The sequence below is a fragment of the Rhopilema esculentum genome, chromosome 20 (genome assembly GCF_057945365.1).
Source record: "Rhopilema esculentum isolate cy_ngs chromosome 20, ASM5794536v1, whole genome shotgun sequence".
In the NCBI taxonomy this organism is placed as follows: domain Eukaryota; kingdom Metazoa; phylum Cnidaria; class Scyphozoa; order Rhizostomeae; family Rhizostomatidae; genus Rhopilema; species Rhopilema esculentum.
In genome coordinates, this window is record NC_142834.1 from 10,677,208 (window position 1) to 10,699,797 (window position 22,590).

The 22,590-nt window shown below is 34.7% G+C and overlaps 1 protein-coding gene and 1 non-coding gene across 2 annotated transcripts in view; one reads left to right on the forward strand and one right to left on the reverse strand.

Moving 5' to 3' along the window:
* LOC135687481 (structural maintenance of chromosomes protein 5) overlaps positions 1-22,590 on the forward strand; it is a 32,218-nt gene that overhangs the window by 5,054 nt on the left and 4,574 nt on the right. Inside the window, exons 4-32 of the mRNA XM_065204048.2 lie at positions 983-1,035; positions 1,215-1,317; positions 1,514-1,576; positions 2,393-2,455; positions 3,455-3,526; positions 3,732-3,872; positions 4,273-4,434; positions 4,725-4,796; positions 5,621-5,682; positions 6,203-6,278; positions 6,872-6,989; positions 7,279-7,433; positions 9,110-9,223; positions 9,897-9,994; positions 10,648-10,780; positions 11,437-11,484; positions 11,924-11,985; positions 13,040-13,106; positions 13,761-13,862; positions 14,545-14,612; positions 15,046-15,169; positions 15,509-15,631; positions 16,172-16,291; positions 16,416-16,511; positions 17,230-17,283; positions 17,887-17,948; positions 18,163-18,268; positions 18,994-19,176; positions 22,020-22,115. Of these exons, the coding sequence (XP_065060120.2) occupies positions 983-1,035; positions 1,215-1,317; positions 1,514-1,576; positions 2,393-2,455; positions 3,455-3,526; positions 3,732-3,872; positions 4,273-4,434; positions 4,725-4,796; positions 5,621-5,682; positions 6,203-6,278; positions 6,872-6,989; positions 7,279-7,433; positions 9,110-9,223; positions 9,897-9,994; positions 10,648-10,780; positions 11,437-11,484; positions 11,924-11,985; positions 13,040-13,106; positions 13,761-13,862; positions 14,545-14,612; positions 15,046-15,169; positions 15,509-15,631; positions 16,172-16,291; positions 16,416-16,511; positions 17,230-17,283; positions 17,887-17,948; positions 18,163-18,268; positions 18,994-19,176; positions 22,020-22,115 (2,796 nt within the window). The remainder of the gene's footprint in view (positions 1-982; positions 1,036-1,214; positions 1,318-1,513; positions 1,577-2,392; positions 2,456-3,454; positions 3,527-3,731; positions 3,873-4,272; positions 4,435-4,724; positions 4,797-5,620; positions 5,683-6,202; positions 6,279-6,871; positions 6,990-7,278; positions 7,434-9,109; positions 9,224-9,896; positions 9,995-10,647; positions 10,781-11,436; positions 11,485-11,923; positions 11,986-13,039; positions 13,107-13,760; positions 13,863-14,544; positions 14,613-15,045; positions 15,170-15,508; positions 15,632-16,171; positions 16,292-16,415; positions 16,512-17,229; positions 17,284-17,886; positions 17,949-18,162; positions 18,269-18,993; positions 19,177-22,019; positions 22,116-22,590) is intronic.
* Positions 20,766-20,838, reverse strand: Trnav-aac (transfer RNA valine (anticodon AAC)). The gene has a single exon. It is a non-coding gene; the product is annotated as a tRNA-Val (tRNA).

Sequence of the window (22,590 nt, forward strand, 5' to 3'; positions counted from 1 at the left end):
AAGAGCAAGTTTATGGGCACATTACAGTCTTAAGATTTATTGATGTGTTTCATTCTTATTTTAGCTTTTTGAGAAGTCTTGAAAATCAACATTTTTATGTATAAGCAGTGAACACCCAGATCCACCCCTGGCTAGAATGCTAACTTTGAATAGCTGTCAAAATAAAGAAGTAAAACAACACTCACCTGCAATAGCTACTGAAAATGCTTCTTGTACTCTAGGTTCACTTTCACCCCACATCATTGAAGTCTATGCCAGTTCACACACCTAAAAAATGTTCACACATCTTGGTTTCGGCCTCACCATTTTTGCAACAGGCAGTTTAAAAATTTGTGGTCATATCTTGTTGTCTTTCATTCCAGTTCCTCATCACATTATTTGCACATTTTTCAAGATGTTTTCAACAATACCATATTTGCTCCAACCAATACTAGACCTCAAATAAACTTTTCAAATAAATGTATACTAATTGTTCCGAAGTAAATGCCCGGTAGGGTTTATTCAAGGTCTGGATTTTTTGATCAATTTTTTAAAAGGCTGATTTCAAGTAAGGCATTGTAAAAAACAATTAGAAAATATTCAATATTCTATTTGTTGTCTGAAAATTGATGAAAAAGATCAACAAGTGCATTATCTATTCATGCAGGCGAGTCGGATCCCTTCTTAACCTTAGATTCTTGAAGTGAAGAAGAATATAAAAATGAGATCATTTTCCACACATCTGATCTAGATGATGGTTCTGAGTTTATATATTATGGTCATGTCTTTGAAAGAAGTGAATTAAATAAATATGTTTTTCTCTAATAAACTCTAAAAATTTGATTTTGTGCAATCAATTTATAAACACCAAGCCTTGAATAACCGCCAAGGGCACTTATCTATGTAAATAAGGGATCTTTTAAATTCAGACTTAGGTATGGCATAAATTTAATGTACAAAGTCAATACTACTAGTGCTGGTTTCATATATTGAAATTTTTCAGATTGGAGAATTTGTGAAACACAAAAAGAATAAAGCCACAATTGAAATAGAACTGTGAGTATTCAAGTGAGGTTTTATGAGAAATTATATTATGTCTATTAAGTTGTTAGAGTCTTGCAGTTTAATGAACATGAAATTGAACTGATTCCTTAACAATAAAGTTGCACATTTATGAAGTTATTTGATCTTATTTGAATTCTGGACTGATTTGAATTTTGGCTGCTATTTTGCAGGAAAAATGAAGGAGGAAAAAATTACATCATCAAGCGAGAAATTCTAAAAGCTGAAAAACGAAGCACTTGGTCTCTTAATAGAAAGCAAGTTCCCTTTTCTGAGGTAATATTTGCTTTTATCTTTTTATTTTATGACGTAATATTTGTCTCATTCTATCTTTTTATAATGTTTCAAGAATAAGACACTGCAAAGAAAGGCACAAGGCAATTGGCAGCTATTTTAGAATAAAGGAAAAAATTGTGATATATGATAAGAGTCATTTTCTAGCAAAGTTTGGTAAGCTTATTTTCTTCCACAGGTCCAGGATCTTATGAAGGATCTCAATGTCCAGATGTCCAACTTGTGCCAATTCCTGCCCCAGGTATTGATTCTATTTTTCTTTATCAATATTCTATAATGTTGCCAAAGCTTTCAGAAAATAGAAAATGTAGTTTAATGTGTCTGAAAGGGTGGACAGGTTTATTCATTATTTGACCCCAAACAAAATGCTTGTCTAAAAGACCCAGTTATTGAGGGAGAACTCATGATAGAGAGACGAAGAATACAAAAATCATTTAGAAATGATAGGGGCATTGGAACCCCTTTCCAACACTTTGTATTGCAGTGCTGCTTTAGTTGAATTATATATTAACCTCTTTCTCGGGGAAAGCCTGAGAGATACCTAAGATATGAGGGGGGGGGGGGGAGGAGAAAACATGACTGAATTAAGAGCGGAATCTATCCTAAACAAAAAGAAAAACAGGAACTGAAAATAATCCTGTGACGTAAATAAGTCATTACCCTTAAGAGAACTGTAGAACTAGCAATGAATGATTTGAAAAAACACACTATGCTTGATATCAAAAGGGGGGGGGACGTGATAAGCCCGACTTAAATCAATTAAATACACGCAACTGCGTAAAAGGACCAACACTTTCGTGCGGAAACCCAAACTGCAGAACTCCTTCTTCCCTATTATTCCCAATGGCATCAAAGAAGCACATAAATACCAAACTGAAGCATGCCAATTGCCACCCAAATGAGAATAATACATAAATACGGGTGAAAATAGGAACCCTTAGTGAAGTCAAATTCTACAACATCCCTCGTGAAATTAACTCTGATAAAATTGCATTATATCAGCATTTCAATTCTATCGGCACAGAGCCTGTTTAATTGCATGGTTATTTATTTTCAGGACCGTGTTGTTGAATTTGCAAAGATGAGTCAACAGGAGCTCCTTGTTGCAACTGAAAAAGCTGTGAGTATTTTCTCATTTATAGACTCGAAATAGCAATTAATGGAGATATTTATTTCTTATGACAAACGACATATTTTGTGCTATCTACAACCCTTCTCTTTCATATCAAGCTTTTTTATCACATGGAAGCACACAGGTGGTTTTATTAAGGAATGTGTCTGATATCACATTTTATTTCTATCCTACCACAGCTGCTGTTTCTACTGCCAAAATATGGACGGTTTTTCTAATATTTATTATTTATGAAAACAGTTAAGAAATTTATTGTCAGAGTCTGATCCTTTAGATGCTTGATCGTTCTAGTTTTCCTTACTTGAACAAAGAATTCCTAATAAAAATCCTTGTTTAATTCTACTTTTGGTGGTTCACATTTCGATGATTAAATTAAATTTTGCTTTGCCAGAAAAGTTGGGATATTATTAACATAAAGGTGTTGCCGTTCAGAAGACTCCTGTCAATATTAATTGAAGACTGAATTCTCCTGCCATTATTAATTTCATGACCAGAAATCCTAATACTTATATCAAATACCGTGGGCACACTTTGCGTTAGTTGAATTTCCTAATGTTTTAGGTAGCGTTGATTAGTTTGATATCATTTCTCAAGATCCAAAAGAACAATAAGAAAACTATATTTTTTAATACTTAGTTTGATCGCGTATTTATGAAAATTAAGGCATTAGTTTTCTTCTCAAAGTCTAGACAAATAACAGTTGCTTTCTGTTTTTTGAAACTTTCAGCTGTTTCTTTTGGTTGGGCTCCTCATTTGGGTTGGGTGCTCATTTAAGGGGGGGGGGAGGCTTAATTGGAGGATTTCTGATAGTGATGATGAGTTATTTTAGCTTGTGTTGAATTTTCTTGTTATTTCCTTGGAAAATTACGTATATTGATGTGGAAGCAGTTTTATTGCTAGACTGAAATTATGCTATTTCACAAAATAATTGATATATATTTCTGTATATACTATATGATTTGACTTTTATTTTTTTGTCCGTAACAGGTTGGGCCCCCAGGAATGCACAAGGACCACATGGAAATAATTAAATTGAAAGATAATTCAAGAACATTTGAGGTTTGTTTGGTTTTCTTTCATTCGTCTTTTGAAGGTACAGAGAATTTTACTGAGAACAGAGAGGTAACAGTGACGACAAAGCGATGGTCAAGACTGTTTAGTATACCATACGTCTTTCATTGAAGCTTTTCTGAAGTGAGGTACCTGCAAGGTTCTAAATCTGGGACTGTTTTGGGTCTGCAATTTCCTATTCTTTATATTTCAGTCGTCTTTGAAAGAAAAATCTGAGCACAAGGAAAAACTGGAGCAGAAGAATGCGTTACTAGAAAGAGAGGTCCAACGTTTCAATGAAAGGCAGAAGCACTTGGATAAGATTAATCTACTTGAAAAGAAGAAGCCTTGGGCAGTAAGTATTCAAAGGAGCAATCAATTTTATTAGGTCACCTTTATTTTTGTATCTCATATTAGATGTTAATTCATCACTAATAGGAACATCCCTAATGTAGTTCCCTCATGATCACTGATCACTTCTTTGATGTCTGAAGAAACGCGATATCCATTGAAAAAGTAATTGACAAGATTGAAATTTGTTCTCAGAATTTCTATCCTTTATCTTTCTTCTCTCAATTTTAAAAAATCACCAATTTCCAAAGTAATTTTACATCCTTGTTTCAAGTGTAGTAATTGGAAAGTCGTATTTTACCTTGTAGTTGTTACTGTTGTGAAAAATGGATTATGGCCCTAACATATCATGGTTGTGCCATATGTGTATTCATTTCCTAATTAAAGTTGCTTCTCTTGAATAGCAATATGAAGAATCTAGACTACGGTATGTCGAAACAAAAGGAAGAAAAGATGAGATTGAAAAAATTTTGAAAGACGCAAAGAAAATATCTGAGCCACTGCGCAAGAAACTTGATCGTATTCAGCATGATCTTGCTGCTATAAGGCAAAAAAAGCAGAAGTTGGTGAGTTTTTGTCGTTTTTGTCCAATCGAACATTAATATTTAAGACAAATTTATTAAGGCCTCTCCAGGACTGTTTCATTATCCCAATGCAAACATCAAAATCAGCATACGCAGATTTCTAGGTCGTTATTCATAAAAGAAATCATATTGCACTTTTGCAAACCCACCTAGGCTTTTCTTTACTTGGGACCGCAAGCTTCAGGACTTCTCAAATCTGCTCAGTTCATCATTTTGTGAAATTCAGTTTTTGAGAAACATTTATTGATTTTTTTTGTTCAATCGCTCTTCAGAATGAAAATGGTCATGCTTTAGTAACAAGAGCTAAACATAGATGTGATCAACTCGAGAAGCAAGGAGAAAAGGTACTCATTTTTGTCTGTTCTTTGTAATTGCTTTCATTTATATAATCTAATATGCACTGCTGTCTCCTTGCACTGCTTTAGTTTAGGCCATTTCCACCATTGAGGGTAGGGGTTTTAAGCTTTAGGATCATTTTGATGCATCAACAGTAAACAAGTTTAAAATAAATGTTGACACCTGTATCAGAAGAAGCGTTCTTGTAGGGACTGTTTTTATTAGCTTAATTCGTATATGATTCTTTGGGCCTTCTGCTTATATTGTAATAAAACTAGCAAGGGGGTTTGATTCTTTAGAAAATCTAAAGAGACTGAGATATGTGATAAGCTGTAATCTGAAGCTCCAAAATTTTATTGTCTTTAAGCAAAAAATCTAATGAAAATCTGGAAGGCGAGACAGCTTTCATTTGAACAAATTTCATTTTACGTTGCCACCCTATCTTTTTGTTGGCACAAACAAAATGCTGTGACTTGCCTTCACCCCGGGCTCATAGAGCGGCCTCTATTGTCTTAAAAAATGTACCCAGAATGTTGTTTATTACAACTGCTGTAGTGCCTCTAATATCAACCTCAAAGATTGAAAAGGAAAATCGTGTCATTGTATTGTAATTGAATTTTCGTCAAGTGTGAGTTACGAAGCTGCATTGAGAAACATTACAGATAAATCTCAATTGGAAAAAAATAAACTCTCTGTAGGATACCATTCTGAGGCAATCATAAATTTGCTTCTAAAACAAGTCAATTAAAGCTAACGAAATCTATATATGGGTTAAGGCTACGTACCCTGTATCACGTTTCAGCCGCTTTTATCATCTATAAATTTATTTTAGGTTCTGGAGGTTTCAAGTGAAATAAAGTCTCTTAAAGAACAAGAAAAGCAGAGAGAGCTAAGGTTTTTATGATTAAATCAGCAGTACTCCTTTCTATAACTTTGCAAGTTGCAAGAAAGTTTTAATATACTTATTCTTTCTTTTCCAAAGTTTTTTATTTGATCTTTATCAAAATATCTTTCTTTCAAATATTGTTCTTGGTTCTATTATAGAATGGGTAGGGAAAGTTTCAGCATGTTTGCTGGCTAAAGTGTCTGTAACAGCTCTGTTGAACATATGTTATACCCTGCATTCATTGCTTTCTTCTAAATACTGGTCCAACTTCAAGTTCCAGTCTGTGACGCACTCTTTTCTGTCTTTAAAGATCTCCATATAGTTTCTAACATTCTTCTTTTACGAGATGAATATACTGTTGCGTTCTTTATTCCTTTGAATAATATGACAATGTCACAAATTATGACTCTATTTTCCAATAAATAAAGCTTTCTAACTGTGACCTTTCCAATGAACTTGTGAAATTTCTTCAAAGCTGCTTTGTTAAGATTAGGTCATAAAGGCTGTAATTTTATTGTTATTTTTTAGAGTAAAGGATTTACAAAGGAGTATAGATGCTTTAAAAAGAGATTTTGATGAAGCTCCAGATCCAGCGCTTTTGCAAGTACGTATAGATGGGGTTTATTTTCAATTGCTTGCATAGTTTATATCCAATGGATATCTAGCAATGGTGCCGGCTCCTCGGATGATAATTGTCTTTTTTTGTACTCAAGCAGCGGGAATGTCTCCCATTTCGTTTTATTTGTAGATGAAATATAAGGACTAACTAAATCTACAAGCAAGTTATTCCTTGTTCGACCCTTTATCAAAACTTGGTGAAAAAAACGGATATGTTCTTCTAGCATTTATATCTTAACTTATTGCCTCGGATAAAATTCGAATGCATCATGTAGCGTAAGGCAGAATTTTTTTTCCATTTTCAAAAGCCATACATTTACAATGGCAGATAACATTTTGTAACCAAGCAATTCTTTTTTCCAAGAATCGCTTTTTGTAAGTTGTGTTTTACCATTTACTGCAAAAGAGATAATTTGGAATTGTAATTTTCCAAAAATAGCTCTCACTGCTATCTGAAGACAGTAGTCTCGACATGAGCAGCCTGTATGGCTTCCAAGATAAGACAAAGAGACCAGTGAAGATATTAGTTTTTATAATCATAAAGAAGCGGTCGTAATAGAATCTGTTGTGCTGTTTCAGCCCCGTAATAACGAAATCGTTAATGGAATGCGAGAAGCAAACAAAGCAATTTCACTCAATAGTCAAGAAGCGACTGGATTGAAAGAGGAGGCAGATTCTGTCAAAGCAAACATAGCAGGTACGCGACATATTTGTGGAGATATAGTAGTTAGAAACGTTAATTTTGTGGAAAACATGCAACCTCTCCCCCGATGCTTCCATGTTAATGACTGTTTATGACCATGTTGACCACTCTAGACAGTTTTCAGGAATTTTCTAACCTGAAATGAGAAAGATGATACACTTCAGGCTCTTTTCAGCATAAGGTTGCAAAGGACAAGCATTAATTTAGTATTGCGGTTAATGTATCCTGGTTTTGTGCCATCTTTTCAATGTAAGAGATCTGTTTATTTTAAATTTTTTTCCAGCTTTGAATCATAAAATAAGAGAAATTGATGACATTGGCAATCGGCGTCTACAGAAACTGAACCAGATTGACAAGAACGCGTATAATGCTGTCCAATGGCTCAATAACAACAGGAATAAGTTCAAGGGCCGTGTTTTTGAACCAATAATGCTGCAGGTTTGTTATTTTTATAAAGTTTCTTTCCCCATCCTAAATATCGCTACTTGTTTTTTTCTGCTCTATATGTTTCATGTAAAATGGCTGCCTAAAATGTTTTTGTTCTCGAGAACGACAGTTCTTAATCAAAATGTGCCTGTCATAATTGAGTGTTGCAAAACCTTTTTATCATGTCTCGGGATAATTTTCAACCTGCCAGTGAATAATTTGTGCCTCATGATGATGAACCTGTACCTTGAAAGAAATCGAATCTGTTTTCAGCTTTTGTAGTCGTGCAACTTACTCCAATGCTGTCATTTGGTGGTTTTGAGGCTTGATATCTGCTGTGTTGAGAGTATTTCCTTTGGAATTCTAGATATTGTTGGAATAATGTACCATTTTGATTCCTTCTGTATCGTGTTGGAAAATATTTTTAGTATCTACTGTGAAAATTAAGTAGGTCATTTATTTATTCCGTTTAATGAATGTTTTCACTTATTGTCGAAGAAATAATTTAAGTCAGTCACTGCAATCTTCAAACTATGGCGCGCATACACCGCCAAAAATAGCTCTTTCTAAAATTTCACCAACTTTCTAAAAGTTTAGTGATCTTCTAAAAGTTCAGTTACTCTGTCTAGTCTTGAAATTTCTGTCATTTCCAAGTTTCAACCACCGTTCAACCTTTTTTTAAAATTTCAACTACTTAAGCAACGTTTCTAAAATTCCAATCGCTTGCTCTGCGAGATTTCTAAAATTTCAGTCATGCTAGGTTAGTTCTAATATTGCAACCATATCTAAAGTTTGAACCCCCGCTCGACATTTTCTAAAATTTCAATCACTCTAAAGTTTCAGTGGCTTTTCCAAAATTTCAATGGTGAATGTTGATAGCCTCTTCCTGAACTATGCCAAGCAGCCTCCTTTTGTGCTCCAGCATATAGGAAAGTCATGGCGGAAGCTTCTCTGCCACAACGATGGTCCGCTGCTGATTTGCTTTGTAACATGATCAGAAGAATAAGAATTGTTTGCGAAAGATCAACTTTTTGAGAGGTACGGGCCTGAAATTCATCGGAAACTCCACAAATGGTGTTGCGGACGTATTTTAAAACTTTTTAGGTTGTTTCGAACCAAAAAAAAAATTTCTAGAAATTTCTCATTTTTTGAGTTTTTTTGCATATCCGGGGTCAAGGATTTTTTGCCAGCCATGCTGCCACCGGCACTTACTTTCTCGGGGAAATGGTGGAAAAGGAAGCTGCTTGGCAAAGTTCAGGAAGAGGTTATCAACATTCACCATTGAAATTTTGGAAAAGCCACTGAAACTTTAGAGTGATTGAAATTTTAGAAAATGTCGAGCGGGGATTCAAACTTTAGATATGGTTGCAATATTAGAACTAACCTAGCATGACTGAAATTTTAGAAATCTCGCAGAGCAAGCGATTGGAATTTTAGAAACGTTGCTTAAGTAATTGAAATTTTAGAAAATGTTGAACGGTGATTGAAACTTTGGAAATGACAGAAATTTCAAGACTAGACAGAGCAACTGAACTTTTAGAAGATCACTAAACTTTTAAAAAGTTGGTGAAATTTTAGAAAGAGCTATTTTTGGCGGTGTATGCGCGCCATATCAAACGTAACCTGTTTCGCAAGTTCTTGTCAGCAAAAAATCCATAGTTAAACGGGCATAATGTTATTTTTCACAGATAAACTTAAAAAATCCTTCTGATGCAAAATATCTTGAATCAACTATTGCACACAGAGATTTGATAGCCTTTGTCTGTGAGTATGCGGAGGACCAGCAAGTTTTTTTGCACGAGGTTAGTTCTTTTGATTGTTAATTTATATTATGGGGCTCTTTTCTATTTACATTGGCAATGTATTGACATTAGAGTGGTCGGTTTGCCAGTAATCCGGTTGAAAAAATTGTTTAAAGGAACTGATTTTCTAGTCTTAAACAGTTTCGTATCGAGGTTGATAGAGACTTTAGATATGAGCAAAGGATTTCCAGATTTGATCTGTTTATAAATGAAAATTCTTATGCCAGAACACAAATCAATTTTGCTTGGATTTTTAGGGACATTCTAACGAAATACATCGACTGTTTTAGGCTACCACAAAACATTTTTTGGTTTAAAGTTCTTGTAGGTCTAGAAATGTATCACGAACTCTTCCATTTTCTTTCTTGCCTGGTATTTTATTTTTCTTGGTTGTTATTGTAATATAAGGGGACCAACAATTTTTATCTTCAAAGTCATCTTGTGTCCTTCAATGTTTTTATACAAGGTTGGGCTTTTTCTTTGAATCCAAAATTTCTTTAAATAACAGGCTTTTTGTTTGAATCTACAAATGTGTTCTGGTTTTTCTTGGCCATTGACTCTTTTAGTCCGTAGTTTTCTGTTCGATAAAGGAAAACTTGTAAACTTCGCAATAAACATGATATCAAAAAAGTAAATTCTTCTTTTAATGCGATGGTTGATTTTTTGTTGTCAGGTTAGGGATAAACAGAACATTCCGGTTAATGTTGTCAACCCACCTCCGAACCAGTCGCTGTCCGATTACAAACCAAACAAACCAATAGAGGAGATCAGGCAAGTACTTTGCTTCTCTTTTTTGAAGCATTTTTATATTTGTTTTCTCAATTTTTAATGCAATTTTTAATGCAATTTTTAATGAGTCTAGTGATCGAATTAACCTTTAATGAGTATTATACAGTCAATGTAGGATAAGTCGACTGCCTCGTAGTATTTCGAATTTTCCTGAAACGGAAGAGAAATTTTTACCTCGATCCTTACCCATATTTAGTCTAACTCTGGATGATTCTACGTTACCTTGTTTTTGTTTCTCACTATCAGAACATAATTTTGACCTTTGTCGTCATAAGCGTAATGTCATTTCTCTGCAGTTACATTATTTAGCTAGCAGCTCTAATTTGTTAGGGGGAAGGGTGGTTGTTGTGGTAATTCAATTAAACGCCATAGGCAACCTCAGATGGCAGAAAGCATCAAATGGAGGGGTCCAATTCGAGAATTTAAAGTAGCAATGGGGGCTTATTTGAGGAGTAGCTTATTGACAATTTGTAGTTATAGGGTGGGGCTTATTCGAGGGGGGGGGGGGGGGGGGGAATTCGAGGATTTACGGTATTACGTCAAAGTTTTGAGAATGTATCCTCTATTTCATTGTCGTTTTACATTTTCATTCTCTGTTTCATTCTCTATAAGAAACTTTCGTTGTTATTTTGTAGGAGATTCGGATTTACTAAGTTCGTAAGTGATCTATTCGATGCCCCAGAGCCAGTGATGAGGTATCTCTTTGATTCCTATCATCTGTATAACATCCCAATTGCAGAAGCAGCATCAAGTGATCAAGTAACTCAAGTATGTCTTTTCCGTCTCTTTTTTGATATAATCATGAAAATCTTCAAACGACAAACGTCTAATGGCCCTCCCTCGTTATTAAAAGACAATTATCTTCTAGATGACCCCACGGCTCTCCTTCTTCTCTTTCATTAGCGAATACTGGCTGTTCTGGTAATTTTACATTTATATCCCTGCAAAGTAAATCCCCAAAATACTTTTTAAAAGTCAGACTCCTCCTGGGTCTTATTTTTATGGTGCATAGAAGAGGAGCATGGTCAAAAGTTTTTTTTTAAGTGGTGTTTTTTGATGACCAATTTGTTACTACTGCTTTTTTCCTTTAAGATAAAAATTTTTCATTGCAAAAATAAATACTTAAGCTCAAGGCATTGAATCAAAGAAAAACAGTCTGTAGGCTCTGAAATCAGAGGTTTTCTTTGGTTAAACGGTGGTCGATAATGAACTGCCCAAAGAAAACCTTTTACCGTTCCCCGTCAATCTTATTAGCCCTTTAGAGAAATTTTCGTATGCAATTTTTACTTGGTAAACTCACGTGTTTGTTAAATATGCCTTTTATTCCTAGCGTTCGCTTATGACTCTTCTTTAGTTTTACTTAAATATCAAATTTTGATTTAAATGCTCTAAACGTGTTGAAATGGAATATTTTTTCGATTTAGGCCATAGATCAGTCTGGCTTTGGCTTGTTCTTCACTCGTACGCACAGGGTAAGAGCCTTTTACTACTATAGCTCCTTATGAAATTGAAATTTCTTTTCTGCTCACGTCCTTGGCTACTCTCAGTTTCAGTGGAAATGCTAACATAACATCAAAACTGGTTAATAGGAAATTACATCTAGCATTTAAAGGTGCAGATAAGCTTTTTCTCCTTGAAAATAAATGCTATGTGCTGCAAACAGTGCGGAAGACTAATTTTTACAAGAAAATGTTAGATGCAAGAGCTATTCAATAATCATGGAACCAAAAATCAGTTCCTATATTTTGAAGAAGCATGGTCGAAAATACACCAGAATTGCTTTGTTTCCACTCTCCCAGTTAGATCAAGCTAAATCTAAGGCCTTGATTTGAATTCAGCTGTCATGTATTTTCATGTTTCTTTAAATGATGCCTATGCCACATTTATGAGATTTTAATTATTTGGTTGCAGTATAAGATCAGCCAATCAATGTATGGCAGCAGGAATAAGTCAACAATGACGTCAGGAATAAAGTAAGTATTTCCTCTTTTTTAATCGTTGCTTTGTTATATATGAACATTTGAAATATTTTGCTGAGGTTGAGAAGTTTACATATAATGGCAGGATATCAAACTGTGTCGTCACGATTCATTTTTAGCTCTCAGTTTGTTATTTGATTCACTATCTTAAATTGAAGGAAAGCTTATTGAAACTCAGCTTTTGCTACAGGGTTGCCTCACCGTATGTATATTAATAAATGAACTTATATCATCATCATCATCAGGTACCATCTTCTATCAGAAGGTTGGCTACAATGACCCTCCAACTATCCCAAAATCTGAGTTTTGGTTTGTTGTCATGGTCATAGATAAAACTAGATAACCCTTCATTAAAAAGCATGTTTTAGGGTGTCAGATGTTCATAGTACTGCTCAGTACACATGAAATAAAACCGACGCCTTGAGATTGATAAAAATCTTAGTTAGTTTTTTCTCTAACCCTGTATAAATATTCAAATAACTAGAGTTTCTGAAGTAATTGTTGATCTTACAAAGCTGGTGACGTTATTTCTTCAAAGAATTTGTAAAAGTTATCAAGAAGGTTCTGATGCTGACTCATACATTATTTCAGGGTGTCACTAAAAACCTTTTGTGTCAGGATTGGTATTCATTCATGTTTCAGAGGCCTTATCCATTTATATTTATTTTGTCAAAAATTGACAATTCTTGTTTCATTGGGAAACCGAAATTTTTGTTTTTGAACAGCTTCTCAGAACAATCCTCAACGGTACTTAAAGGCTCCTGTGCAACCGGCATGCTTTGCAACTATAATTCAAAAACCGGCCTAATATCGTACTGCATGAAAATACAAAACACAGCTAGTTTCTCTTCACGTAAAAAGACAGCTACCGCTAAGCATGCCGGTTGCGCAAGAGCCTTTAAACATAGATGAATTCTTCCCGTCCTAAATCGCGACCTTTACTTGGAAATCACCATATTTCATAATCAAAGGTCCCCTTTGCTTCGACAGCTACTAAGAAAAATGTCTTGTGTTCAACCATAAAATTTCGCTGAAATTCTCTCCATAGACAAGGACAACTTCTTAGTATCGCAGTTGATATAGAGAAAAAGAAGGAGCTTGAAAAAGAGAGGGGTGTAAGTTTCTTCTCAAATACATTTAATCCTAAAAGGTTAATTTTGTTCCTGGGTTTTTAAATGAAATATCATTTTTCGCGTAGTAGAATTAATTTTTTGCACACGATCGCTAGTCTCATGGCTTGAAAGGTCATATTAACTGCAACTTTTATAATATCATGTAGTGTAAAAAGTTGCTTTGCTACAGGCTTTCAATCGATGCAGTGCCAATATTGTAACCAGTATGAATCATATAGAAAAGTATTTCCTAGTTTAGACAACTTTTTACTGGAATGATCTTTATGATTTAACAGTTAGGGACCTTTTCTATGACACAGTCAACATTCTTGGCATTAGACACCAAAGGTTTCTGAATTTCATTGTCAATTTTGGGTCATATCCTATCTTTAAAGTTGGCTGATAAAAAAATAGTTGCCGGTTAGTGTCTATTTTATTTTGGTTGCCATACCTCAAGGTAAATTTGGATCCTTGTAAAATTATTTGATGAGAATAGATTTGGTCGGGTGGAATCCCTTTGCAGAAACCACTGTAGCTCTTGATGCTGGTGCCTGAAGTTTTTCAGGGAATCCTTTATCTCCAAAAAAAGTCTGTTTCTTTGTTAAAAGCAGCGTTACTTAGATTAAGCTTAACAGTTGTTGTTTCCATGCATTTCAGACCCTGCAAGAGAAGTACAACGAGATCTCTGCTCAGCACAGCCAATGTGTAGAAAATGACAACAGAATGAAGAAGAAATTAGAGGCACTGAAAGCAGAGAAGGTGTGTATTGTAAACATGTAATAGATAAACAAAGAGCGTCGTCTGCTGTGCAGTGGTGGCGCCAGGGGAGGGCTAGGGGGCTACAGCCCCTCCTTCGGAAGCATCTAGCCCCCCCCCCCCATCGGAAGAGATTTTAGGTTATTGTCGGAGCAAATTTGATAAAATAACGTACGAAAACTGCTTATTTTAGTCATTTTAGCCCTCCTGTCGGAAGCTCCAACCCCTCTGTCGGAAGATTTCTGGCGCTACCTCTGCTGCTGTGCCCATGGACATAAAGGAAAATATTAACACTTTTCTCAATATGGTTATTTGCCTCGAATGCAATTTAATTTCCTGGAAGAATAGAGATACAACTATTTTGTTCATTGTTTTAGAAAAGTTGATTCTGATTTTGTTCTGTAGATCTGAAAACTTTCCAATTTAGTTGTTTGTAGGTATTTTCTGAAAATATGCAAGTTGGGTAGTAAGAATTTTTATATTAGGTACTCACTTTTTGCTGTCAGTCTATTTGAGAATATAGAAACAAAACGAGTATTGTGTTTATTTGCTGTTAAATCTGATTTGAATTTGAATATTTTTTAAAGGGGTCCCTCACTTAAATACTTGAGGATTATGCTGTTGTAGCATTTCTTTTATGTTCATTTCATATATGTTTATTATCAATATTTTATTATTTATGTAGAAAGAGCTCCAGAGAGAAATGAACCGAAGGAAGACATTGCAGACACAAATTGAGTCAAAAAAGAAGACGTAAGTTGTGAAACGATTTTAATTCTTGTTTCCAATTCGATGGAAATGCAATTTTAAGTAGTAAAGTGTTTGTAAAATTAGGGTAAATAAACATTCAAAAGAAAAGGTTTTATCCACACCGCAAAAAAACAAAGCTTGATGATTTTTCACTCAAGTGTGGAAGATATTGAAGAATTCGATAAGTTAGAAACATCAACAAATTTAAAACACCAAGGCTATTTAAAGACACTGTTTGAGGGACTTTGATATCATGTTTTTCCCAGTTTTTCGTTTTTGAGGTTGCAGGTTTTCACAAATTTTGTGACTTCGGGCTGTGAAATTCTCCTCTTCCTGAATTATATACAACGTCTCGTCTTTTGGTATTTGATTCTTTCCTCATCCACATAAATGGTACATCTTTTATATTGTGCTATTTTGTTTCAATTTCGTCTAGACTGGAATCAGTTTTAAAAGATGCTCCAAACATTGAAGAGGAGGAAAAGAAAGCGAAAAGCAAAATTTCCAAAATCAATCAAAAAAGAGTCCAGTTAGCTCGAGAGTACAAGGCAGATGTGGAGGTAACCTCATTCATAACTTTATTCATTTTTTTATTCATGGTAGATGAAGTACGTTAAGATGGTATGATGTATATCAGAAGAAGACTAGTAGATTTTTCCTCAAGATTTTGGAATCACGACAGTGCTGAAAGTAAGCTAAGTTAGAATGTTTGTTTTGCTGACGTTTTAAAAATGTCAAAAACATGGTAGAATCTGCAATCTGCATTCTTTCAAATTTCTAAGCTATCAGTGCAAATGAATGCTACAAGTTATCAGTGCAAAAGACTTGGAGGAAAAGGTCAAATAAACTTTTTTTAAAACTAATGTTCTCTATAATGAAGTCAATCAAATTCTACTTAGAGCTGTCTGGAGTTGTACAAAGAAAAAACGATGGTTGCTTTGAAAGAAGGCCAAATAGCAACAGATCGATCATATGTGGACAACCAAATCAAAGAGTCAACTAAGAACACACAAGGCTACGAGGTGAGAACCACAACTACTCTTTTCATTAATTCCGTTTTTGTTCAAAACATTTTTTCAAAAGCAAATCGTCATCTTTATATTACTCAATTGCATACGGCGGAGGGTTTATGTCTTTAGAAATTTAATATATATCTATTCAGTTTAATCAAAAGTTGAACGTTTAGAAAGTAAACCCAGCTGTTCAGCTTTTTAATTTCAGTTCTTAATACTTAGTTTGACAAGACATTCAACAGGAGCTTTATATACACTTTTTAGTTTTAAGGCGTTGATTATATCATTTTCCATATGCGGTTTTCTTCGAATGTAATAACTGCAGTATTCTGTATCATTTTCAAGTTAAAACCAAGGTATTATAAGAACCAAATATAAATTTATATGTTGCCTATAATTATAAAAATATGATACTAGCTAAAGAAATTGTTAATAAAGAATCAATTTTTTGTCAAGATTTGTTTGCTGTACAGCAGGATGATGTAGAATACATTTGGTTTCATAGATGAGAGATGTCGTGTTTAGTTTCTGTGCTTTCGTGTATTTTAGGAAGAATTTCGGCAACTGCAAGAAAGGTGCACGGTGCTAAAAAATTCTAGCCGTAAGCTGCTAGCAGAAGCTAGAAAAAAGACAGATACGGAAAAAGAATTGTCAGATGAATATAAAGAGGTTTGTTTCTGCAATTTATGAAAGCAATTATCTTTATATAAATTATCATTATAACCAAAATAATTGCATCAATTCACAGCTGTGTTCTGTATGCATTTTATTTAACGTCGTTTTTCACTTTTAGTTATTTGCTACCCTTCCAAATACTGTTGAAGAGATCGATGACCTTATTCACGAAGAGAAAGCCAAAGCTGACTGCAATTATGAGACCAACCCAAAGGTAATAGTTTTTGCATAGATTGTTGATATAAGTAGAAAATTTGTATCCGAACGTGGCTATTGTTATTTTTCTTTGCTTTTCGGCAAATTTATCAACTTTAGTGTTGCTTTATTTACTCGAACAGTTTCAATCAAATATTTAACTTTTGACCGCAGGACCTGAAAGAAGATAATTAAAATACTAGAAATGCAAAATCGTTGAAGTCTTTTGCAATTTGAATGAAATTTACCTAGAGAAATAACTGAGTTTTGCCAACCGATTATTGACTAGTTTTTGGCCAGGTTCCTAGAAATTTTAGTTTTTTTATATTCACATAAAATTTTTATAAAACATACACAAATTTACCAGACGATACCACATGGAGCATGGGAATACATAGCAACCCTGTGGTAATTTACATTCAATATATAAAACTAAATTAACTACAATTTAAAGGTACAAAATGAACGAAAAGAATAAATATATAATTAACTAAATTTAAAGGTGCAAAATGAACGAAAAGAAGAAATAGAAACTATTTTATTTTTTTTTGAAACTATTTAAATTTTAGTTTGGAACCAAGACCAAGTTACAATGATCTGAAGCAGAAAGAGCCTTTGCTAATGTGACCAGAACACAATTCTAAATTAGATTTTGGTGACGTCATCACTTTAGAACTCTATTGTCTATGACTTTTTTAGCTTGAGGTGTAACGGTAGTTAACATAACTGTCTCATAGGTTTTAGACGAATACAAGAAAAACACACAAGAAATCAACAAGCTCAGGAGAGAGGTATCATTTAAGTATTTGTACTGAATATTTCGGTTCAAAAGCTCACGGTATTTTTTTTTGTAATACTTCACAAAGACTTTAGATTCTTCAAAAGTTTTACAGCAATGATATTTTCACAGTGGCTGCTCGTTTTTTTTTTCTCGAATGCTTTTTCCATAAAAGCTTTACTTTGGAATTGACTTATCTAGAAAAATACTTGAATTGCTGTTCAAAGCCATTCTTGTCGATTTTTTGCAAGGACAGAACAAAGCAACTGAGGGTCAAGCGATTTGAGCGAAACCTGTGTCTCGTGCTTTGACCCTTCTTGATCCTTCTCAATAGTCGATTTGTTCGTCTTAAGTTATTCTTTTCCTGTCACCTGTAAATGTCTTCTCTTCGTCATTCAGTGTTCGACTAATTACGGGCTATTTATCTTGCAATATTGGTTATATCCCTTGTATAAAAAAGCTTCCGATTTACCAAAATTTTAACTCCAGCCTATGATCAGCCTTTGTTTTCATTGTTTGACAGCACCGAAATTACCGATAAAGAGATAAATTTCACCCTAGAGTATTTTGCTTACCCTAACCCCATCTGCAATTGTTTTCCTTTGTTTGACTGCAGATTGAAAAAGAAATGGAAGACCAGACTAGTATTAGTGATAAGATCAACAAAATCAAAGAAAGGTATCGCTTTTGATTTTATTTTACTGATGTTATCCTTTTCCAAATTCCCTTTCTCTCAATTCTGTCGTACACCTTTTGATCAGAACTGGTTTTCGCTGTACTGCTCTGTGTTAACAAAAATGATATTGTGACGTTGCCAATGCCCTTAGTTTGTTAAATTTGATGCAGGATTCTCTCTTTTTTGTGATCTGCACCCTAATTATGTTTCTACCAGATGGCTGAAGCCTTTGGAGGCATTGGTTGCCAGAATTAATGAACAGTATGGCGAGTTTTTCAAAAGAATGGGCTGCGCTGGGCAAGTTGCGTTACACAGAGATCCGGTAGGCTTTTTTTAAAAGTTCCAAGGGTATACATTTAGGGGTATTTGCTACACTTTTTTACCTCAGTTATACATTTTACGATGATGCTCTCGGAAATTTCATATATCCTTAATTAAAAAACACACCACATCCCCCTTGAACATGGAGTCACATGATATTTTCTCTTGGGCACAATTACAACTTTAGAGAAACAGCCAACATATTATCTCCATGTTTTCCTATGTTGAAAATACTGATTGCTAAATTAAAAGCTTCTCAAGGAGAAATGTTGATTAGTACATCCTAGTGAGGAGTTAATGCTAGAAGGCACCTTTCTTATGGTGATGCAACTTGAAGCAAACAGAAAAGCAGGATAACATTCGGTAACATTAAACATATAATGATTGACAACAATGAGGAAAAACAAGATGCAACTAAGTTCAAACAGATCCAAGGCAGTACAAATGATCATACAACATAGGATATAATTTTCAGAGATAAACAGAGATTATTCAAGTTCATTTTTAGACAATTTTCAACATAAGAGCACTTACTAGTTGGGAATCATGGGCCTTGTGGGGAATTTCCGGACTTCAAAATTTTGTCTTTTCAGCAACCATTTCTGTTTTATTTCTTAAAATGCCATACAAGAGCTAAACAATGTTCTAAAAATTTGTTTTTGCTTTACTTCAGCAGGAGATGCCTTAAAGATGACACGAATTTAACTTTGATTTTTTACTATTCAGGACGAAAACTACAGTAGATATGGGATCGAGATACAGGTGAAATACCGATCCAGCGAGAAACTCAAAGTGCTTACCGCCCATCATCAAAGTGGCGGTGAAAGAAGTGTCGCTACGATGCTATACTTGATTTCCCTGCAAGAGCTCACGAAATGCCCCTTTAGAGTGGTTGATGAAATTAACCAAGTAAGTGCTTTTTGAGTTTTTACCACCTACCATTTTAAGCCAGCGTCACTTTTTTCGCGCTATCGCCTGGCCTACCGTGCCTAGTTGTGCCAATATTTGGAGGACATTTCCAACCTTTTCAAGCATGTTGTCAAAAAGCATATTTTAGGACAATCTCTACTTGATGAATCAGAGTTGGAAACGTTTGAAACCATCAAATAGAATAAGAATTAACAGATAAATATGAACTCATTCATTAATCTTTGTTAAATAGTAAAGGTTAGTTAAGTGTAGTGCGGGCAATGCAGATCATCTTGTAGATTAGGGAGTCATCATTAAGTAACACAAGGCTCAATCTGAACCGCCGTGGCACTCCACATATTATCTTTGATGTTGTCAGCAAACCTAGTTTCCAGTCTTCATCCTGTCCTCCTAGTCTGCCATAAACAGTTCCGATAAGATGATCTTTCTCAAGTTTCTGTAATCTGAAATGTACCCAACAGAAGCCATCTTCCTGAGCAGCACTGTTGATTCATGCCAGCAGTCTGGTTTTACAATTCATTTTGTTTAAAACCTATTCATAAGTCTTCTTTTCAGTGCAGCTAATCCATCAAATGTTTTACTTTTGACTGCAGAACCTAAAAGAACATAATTAAAAAACTAGAAAAGCAAAGACTAGAAAAGCCTACGGTAGCACCATAACTCAAAGCTATTGATCTTCTTTTTAACAGCTTCTTTTAGGACCCAACATTCTCAGCCATAACCAGATTTGGGAAAGGGGGCCTACAACTTTATTTTTTATTGGCTAAATACAAAGTACAAGGTAATTCGGTGAAAGGTTTTAAAAACTCCCAGAGTTCTTGAGGCGCTGAAGCCATCTCAGCTCTACCCCTATCGATTTAGTCTTCCCAAGTTGTAGCGCTGAAATATTTCTACTGGAATAGAGTGGACGTTTTAACCTTTTGCAAAGAGTTGGTACTGATGCCTCCTAAAGTTGAAACAACGCAAAGGAAGGAAGAAATAATTTGCTCCAGAATTTTTACAGAATACATTTTTCTGATTCATACCTTCCCCTGATTTTGATCTATTTAATCTTGCAGTTTACCGCTTTCCCTTTAATATCGTGGGTTTAGATCCTGGCATTGCAGCACCTTATTTCTTGTCGTTTTATGTACCATTTACGCTTGCAGTTAAGAGAGCACAAAGGAGTTCAACTTTTTTTATAAGAACCAGTAAATTAAATCCAGGCTTAGGCTTGCTGTTCTTAATTTGTTCAAAACTTTGAGGCTGGATTTTTTTTTAATCTTAAGGTATAAGCAGTGAAATCACTAGCTATTGTGTTCAAGGGGAGCCCAATTTTCGTCTCGCGTTCTTATAAAATTTTTCTACAAAAGATGAGTGCAATGGGCCTACTAGGAACGATTGCCACATTTTTTAATAGTGAAAAACATTGAACCAGTCCATCAATAATGACTCTTTCCTGCCCAAAACAATTAATGATTGAACTATTGATGATTGGCTTTTACTTATGCTATACTATAAAGTGGTTTTCTTGCATCCAGATTTGTTGTGACCTGAGTTAGTTCCTCAAGACCAAAAAGAAAAAGTCATGATTCCGCCCGGGCTCGAACCGGGGACCTTGCGCGTGTTAGGCGCACGTGATAACCGCTACACTACGGAATCAGATGCTAAGACATAGAGAAGCGCTGTGCAAAACACCAAAGCATTTTCTTCGTTGAATAATAAAAAATTCAAGTTATTGTATGGATTGAATTTTTTTTAAATATATTGTGTATAGCAAAGGAATGTAATACAGGATTCATATGTGTTAGAGTAAAGTACATTCATTGAAAATCTCAACTTCAATTTCAATGCAAACAGATTTCAATGCCCAAAGAAATCAGCTAGAAAAAGTAAAGATATAAAATAATCCAGTCTTTAAAAAATAATATTTCGAATCATAATATAACATCATCAGTTTGAAAAAGGTATGAACAGTGAGTAATAAAAAAACTGTTTGATGTGCCAACCTTTGGAAAACGTGTCCACATTTATGCAAATGAACAAAATCTCAAGCCTATGTTTTTTAGGATATTTAGGCAACATTTAGGCAATTTGAAAGGCTGCCTGACAAAGTGTTGTTATTCATTTGAAGTTAAACAGTTAGCGGGAAGTTGATGCATTGATTGTGATCATTAACTCTTCTGGTTTAATAAGCCATAGGTCTTGTTTTTTGGAACAGAGGCCTACACTCTTTTTTTGATAAGAACAACTTTATAAGAACACGAGCCTCAAAATTTAAGAACAAATTGAAAACAATCAAGCCTCAGATTTTTGAAAAAATTGGGAAAATTCAGCCTGTACTCAAATTTACTGGTTCTTAAAAAAACCCACATCTATTGCGCCAAGTACATGCAATGTTCCTTTCCTGTCACTGTTAGTGCTGCTTTTACTGTCCCTAGTCTTGTATTGTTTAATTTGATTGTTTAAGCTGACATTACATTTTCGGAATCTGGCTTTCGGAATCACCTGTAAAGTCTTGACTCACGATTTTACTGCATTGGAATGCTCCTTTTCTTGAAGCATTTCCGCTTTTTCCATTGTCAAACCCCTTTGAAACAGAACCTGAAAGTCTTTTGGGGCATCACCCTAAAAGCCAACATTAATGTATTTATTGACCTCGCTATGACGATTATATTTTTGACTTCCAATCATTTTATGATTCCCGGAAATTTCTCTATTGAAATGAATTTTTAGAATCACTCTGTTTTCTCTTTTTAGATTTAAAATCGTTTACTCTTTTTTATTGTGCTTGGCTCAAAATGATTTTGCTTATCAATATAATTGCTTGATCTTTTTTTCAGGGCATGGATCCTAGTAACGAACGTAGGGTCTTTGACCTGGTTGTCGAGACTGTATGCAGGCCTGGAACAAGTCAGTATTTCCTCATCACACCAAAGGTTTGTAAAAAATAGTTAATTTGGTCTTAGAGCAGCTAACCTTTGAAAGACCGCTAGACTGTACGTAACTGTTATGTTTTTCAAATTAAAACAGTTTGTAAGCAATGGAAGAATTCTTGCCTCGGAAAAAAAACCTCGCAACTATTTTTTTCAGGCTTATTAGATTAGCTTGTTAGATTAGAATAACCTAATATCGCTAAAGAAACACTATTTCGTACAAATATTCTCGAACTGCAGAGAATGGGCACACAGAATGCTTCCCTCAATGCCTTTTGCAATGACTATTTGAAACCTTTTGCAATTCCATTCTTGAAAAACGCTGTTTGACGCGCCGCGACGCGCCGCTTCTAGTGTGAATTCAGCTTAACGGTTCCTAATGTTCCCATCTCGAATGCAAAACCATATCATAACACCGACACTGATTTAATTTCATCAAGATAAGGCTGCACTAACGTTTTCCCCATTTATGGTTTGC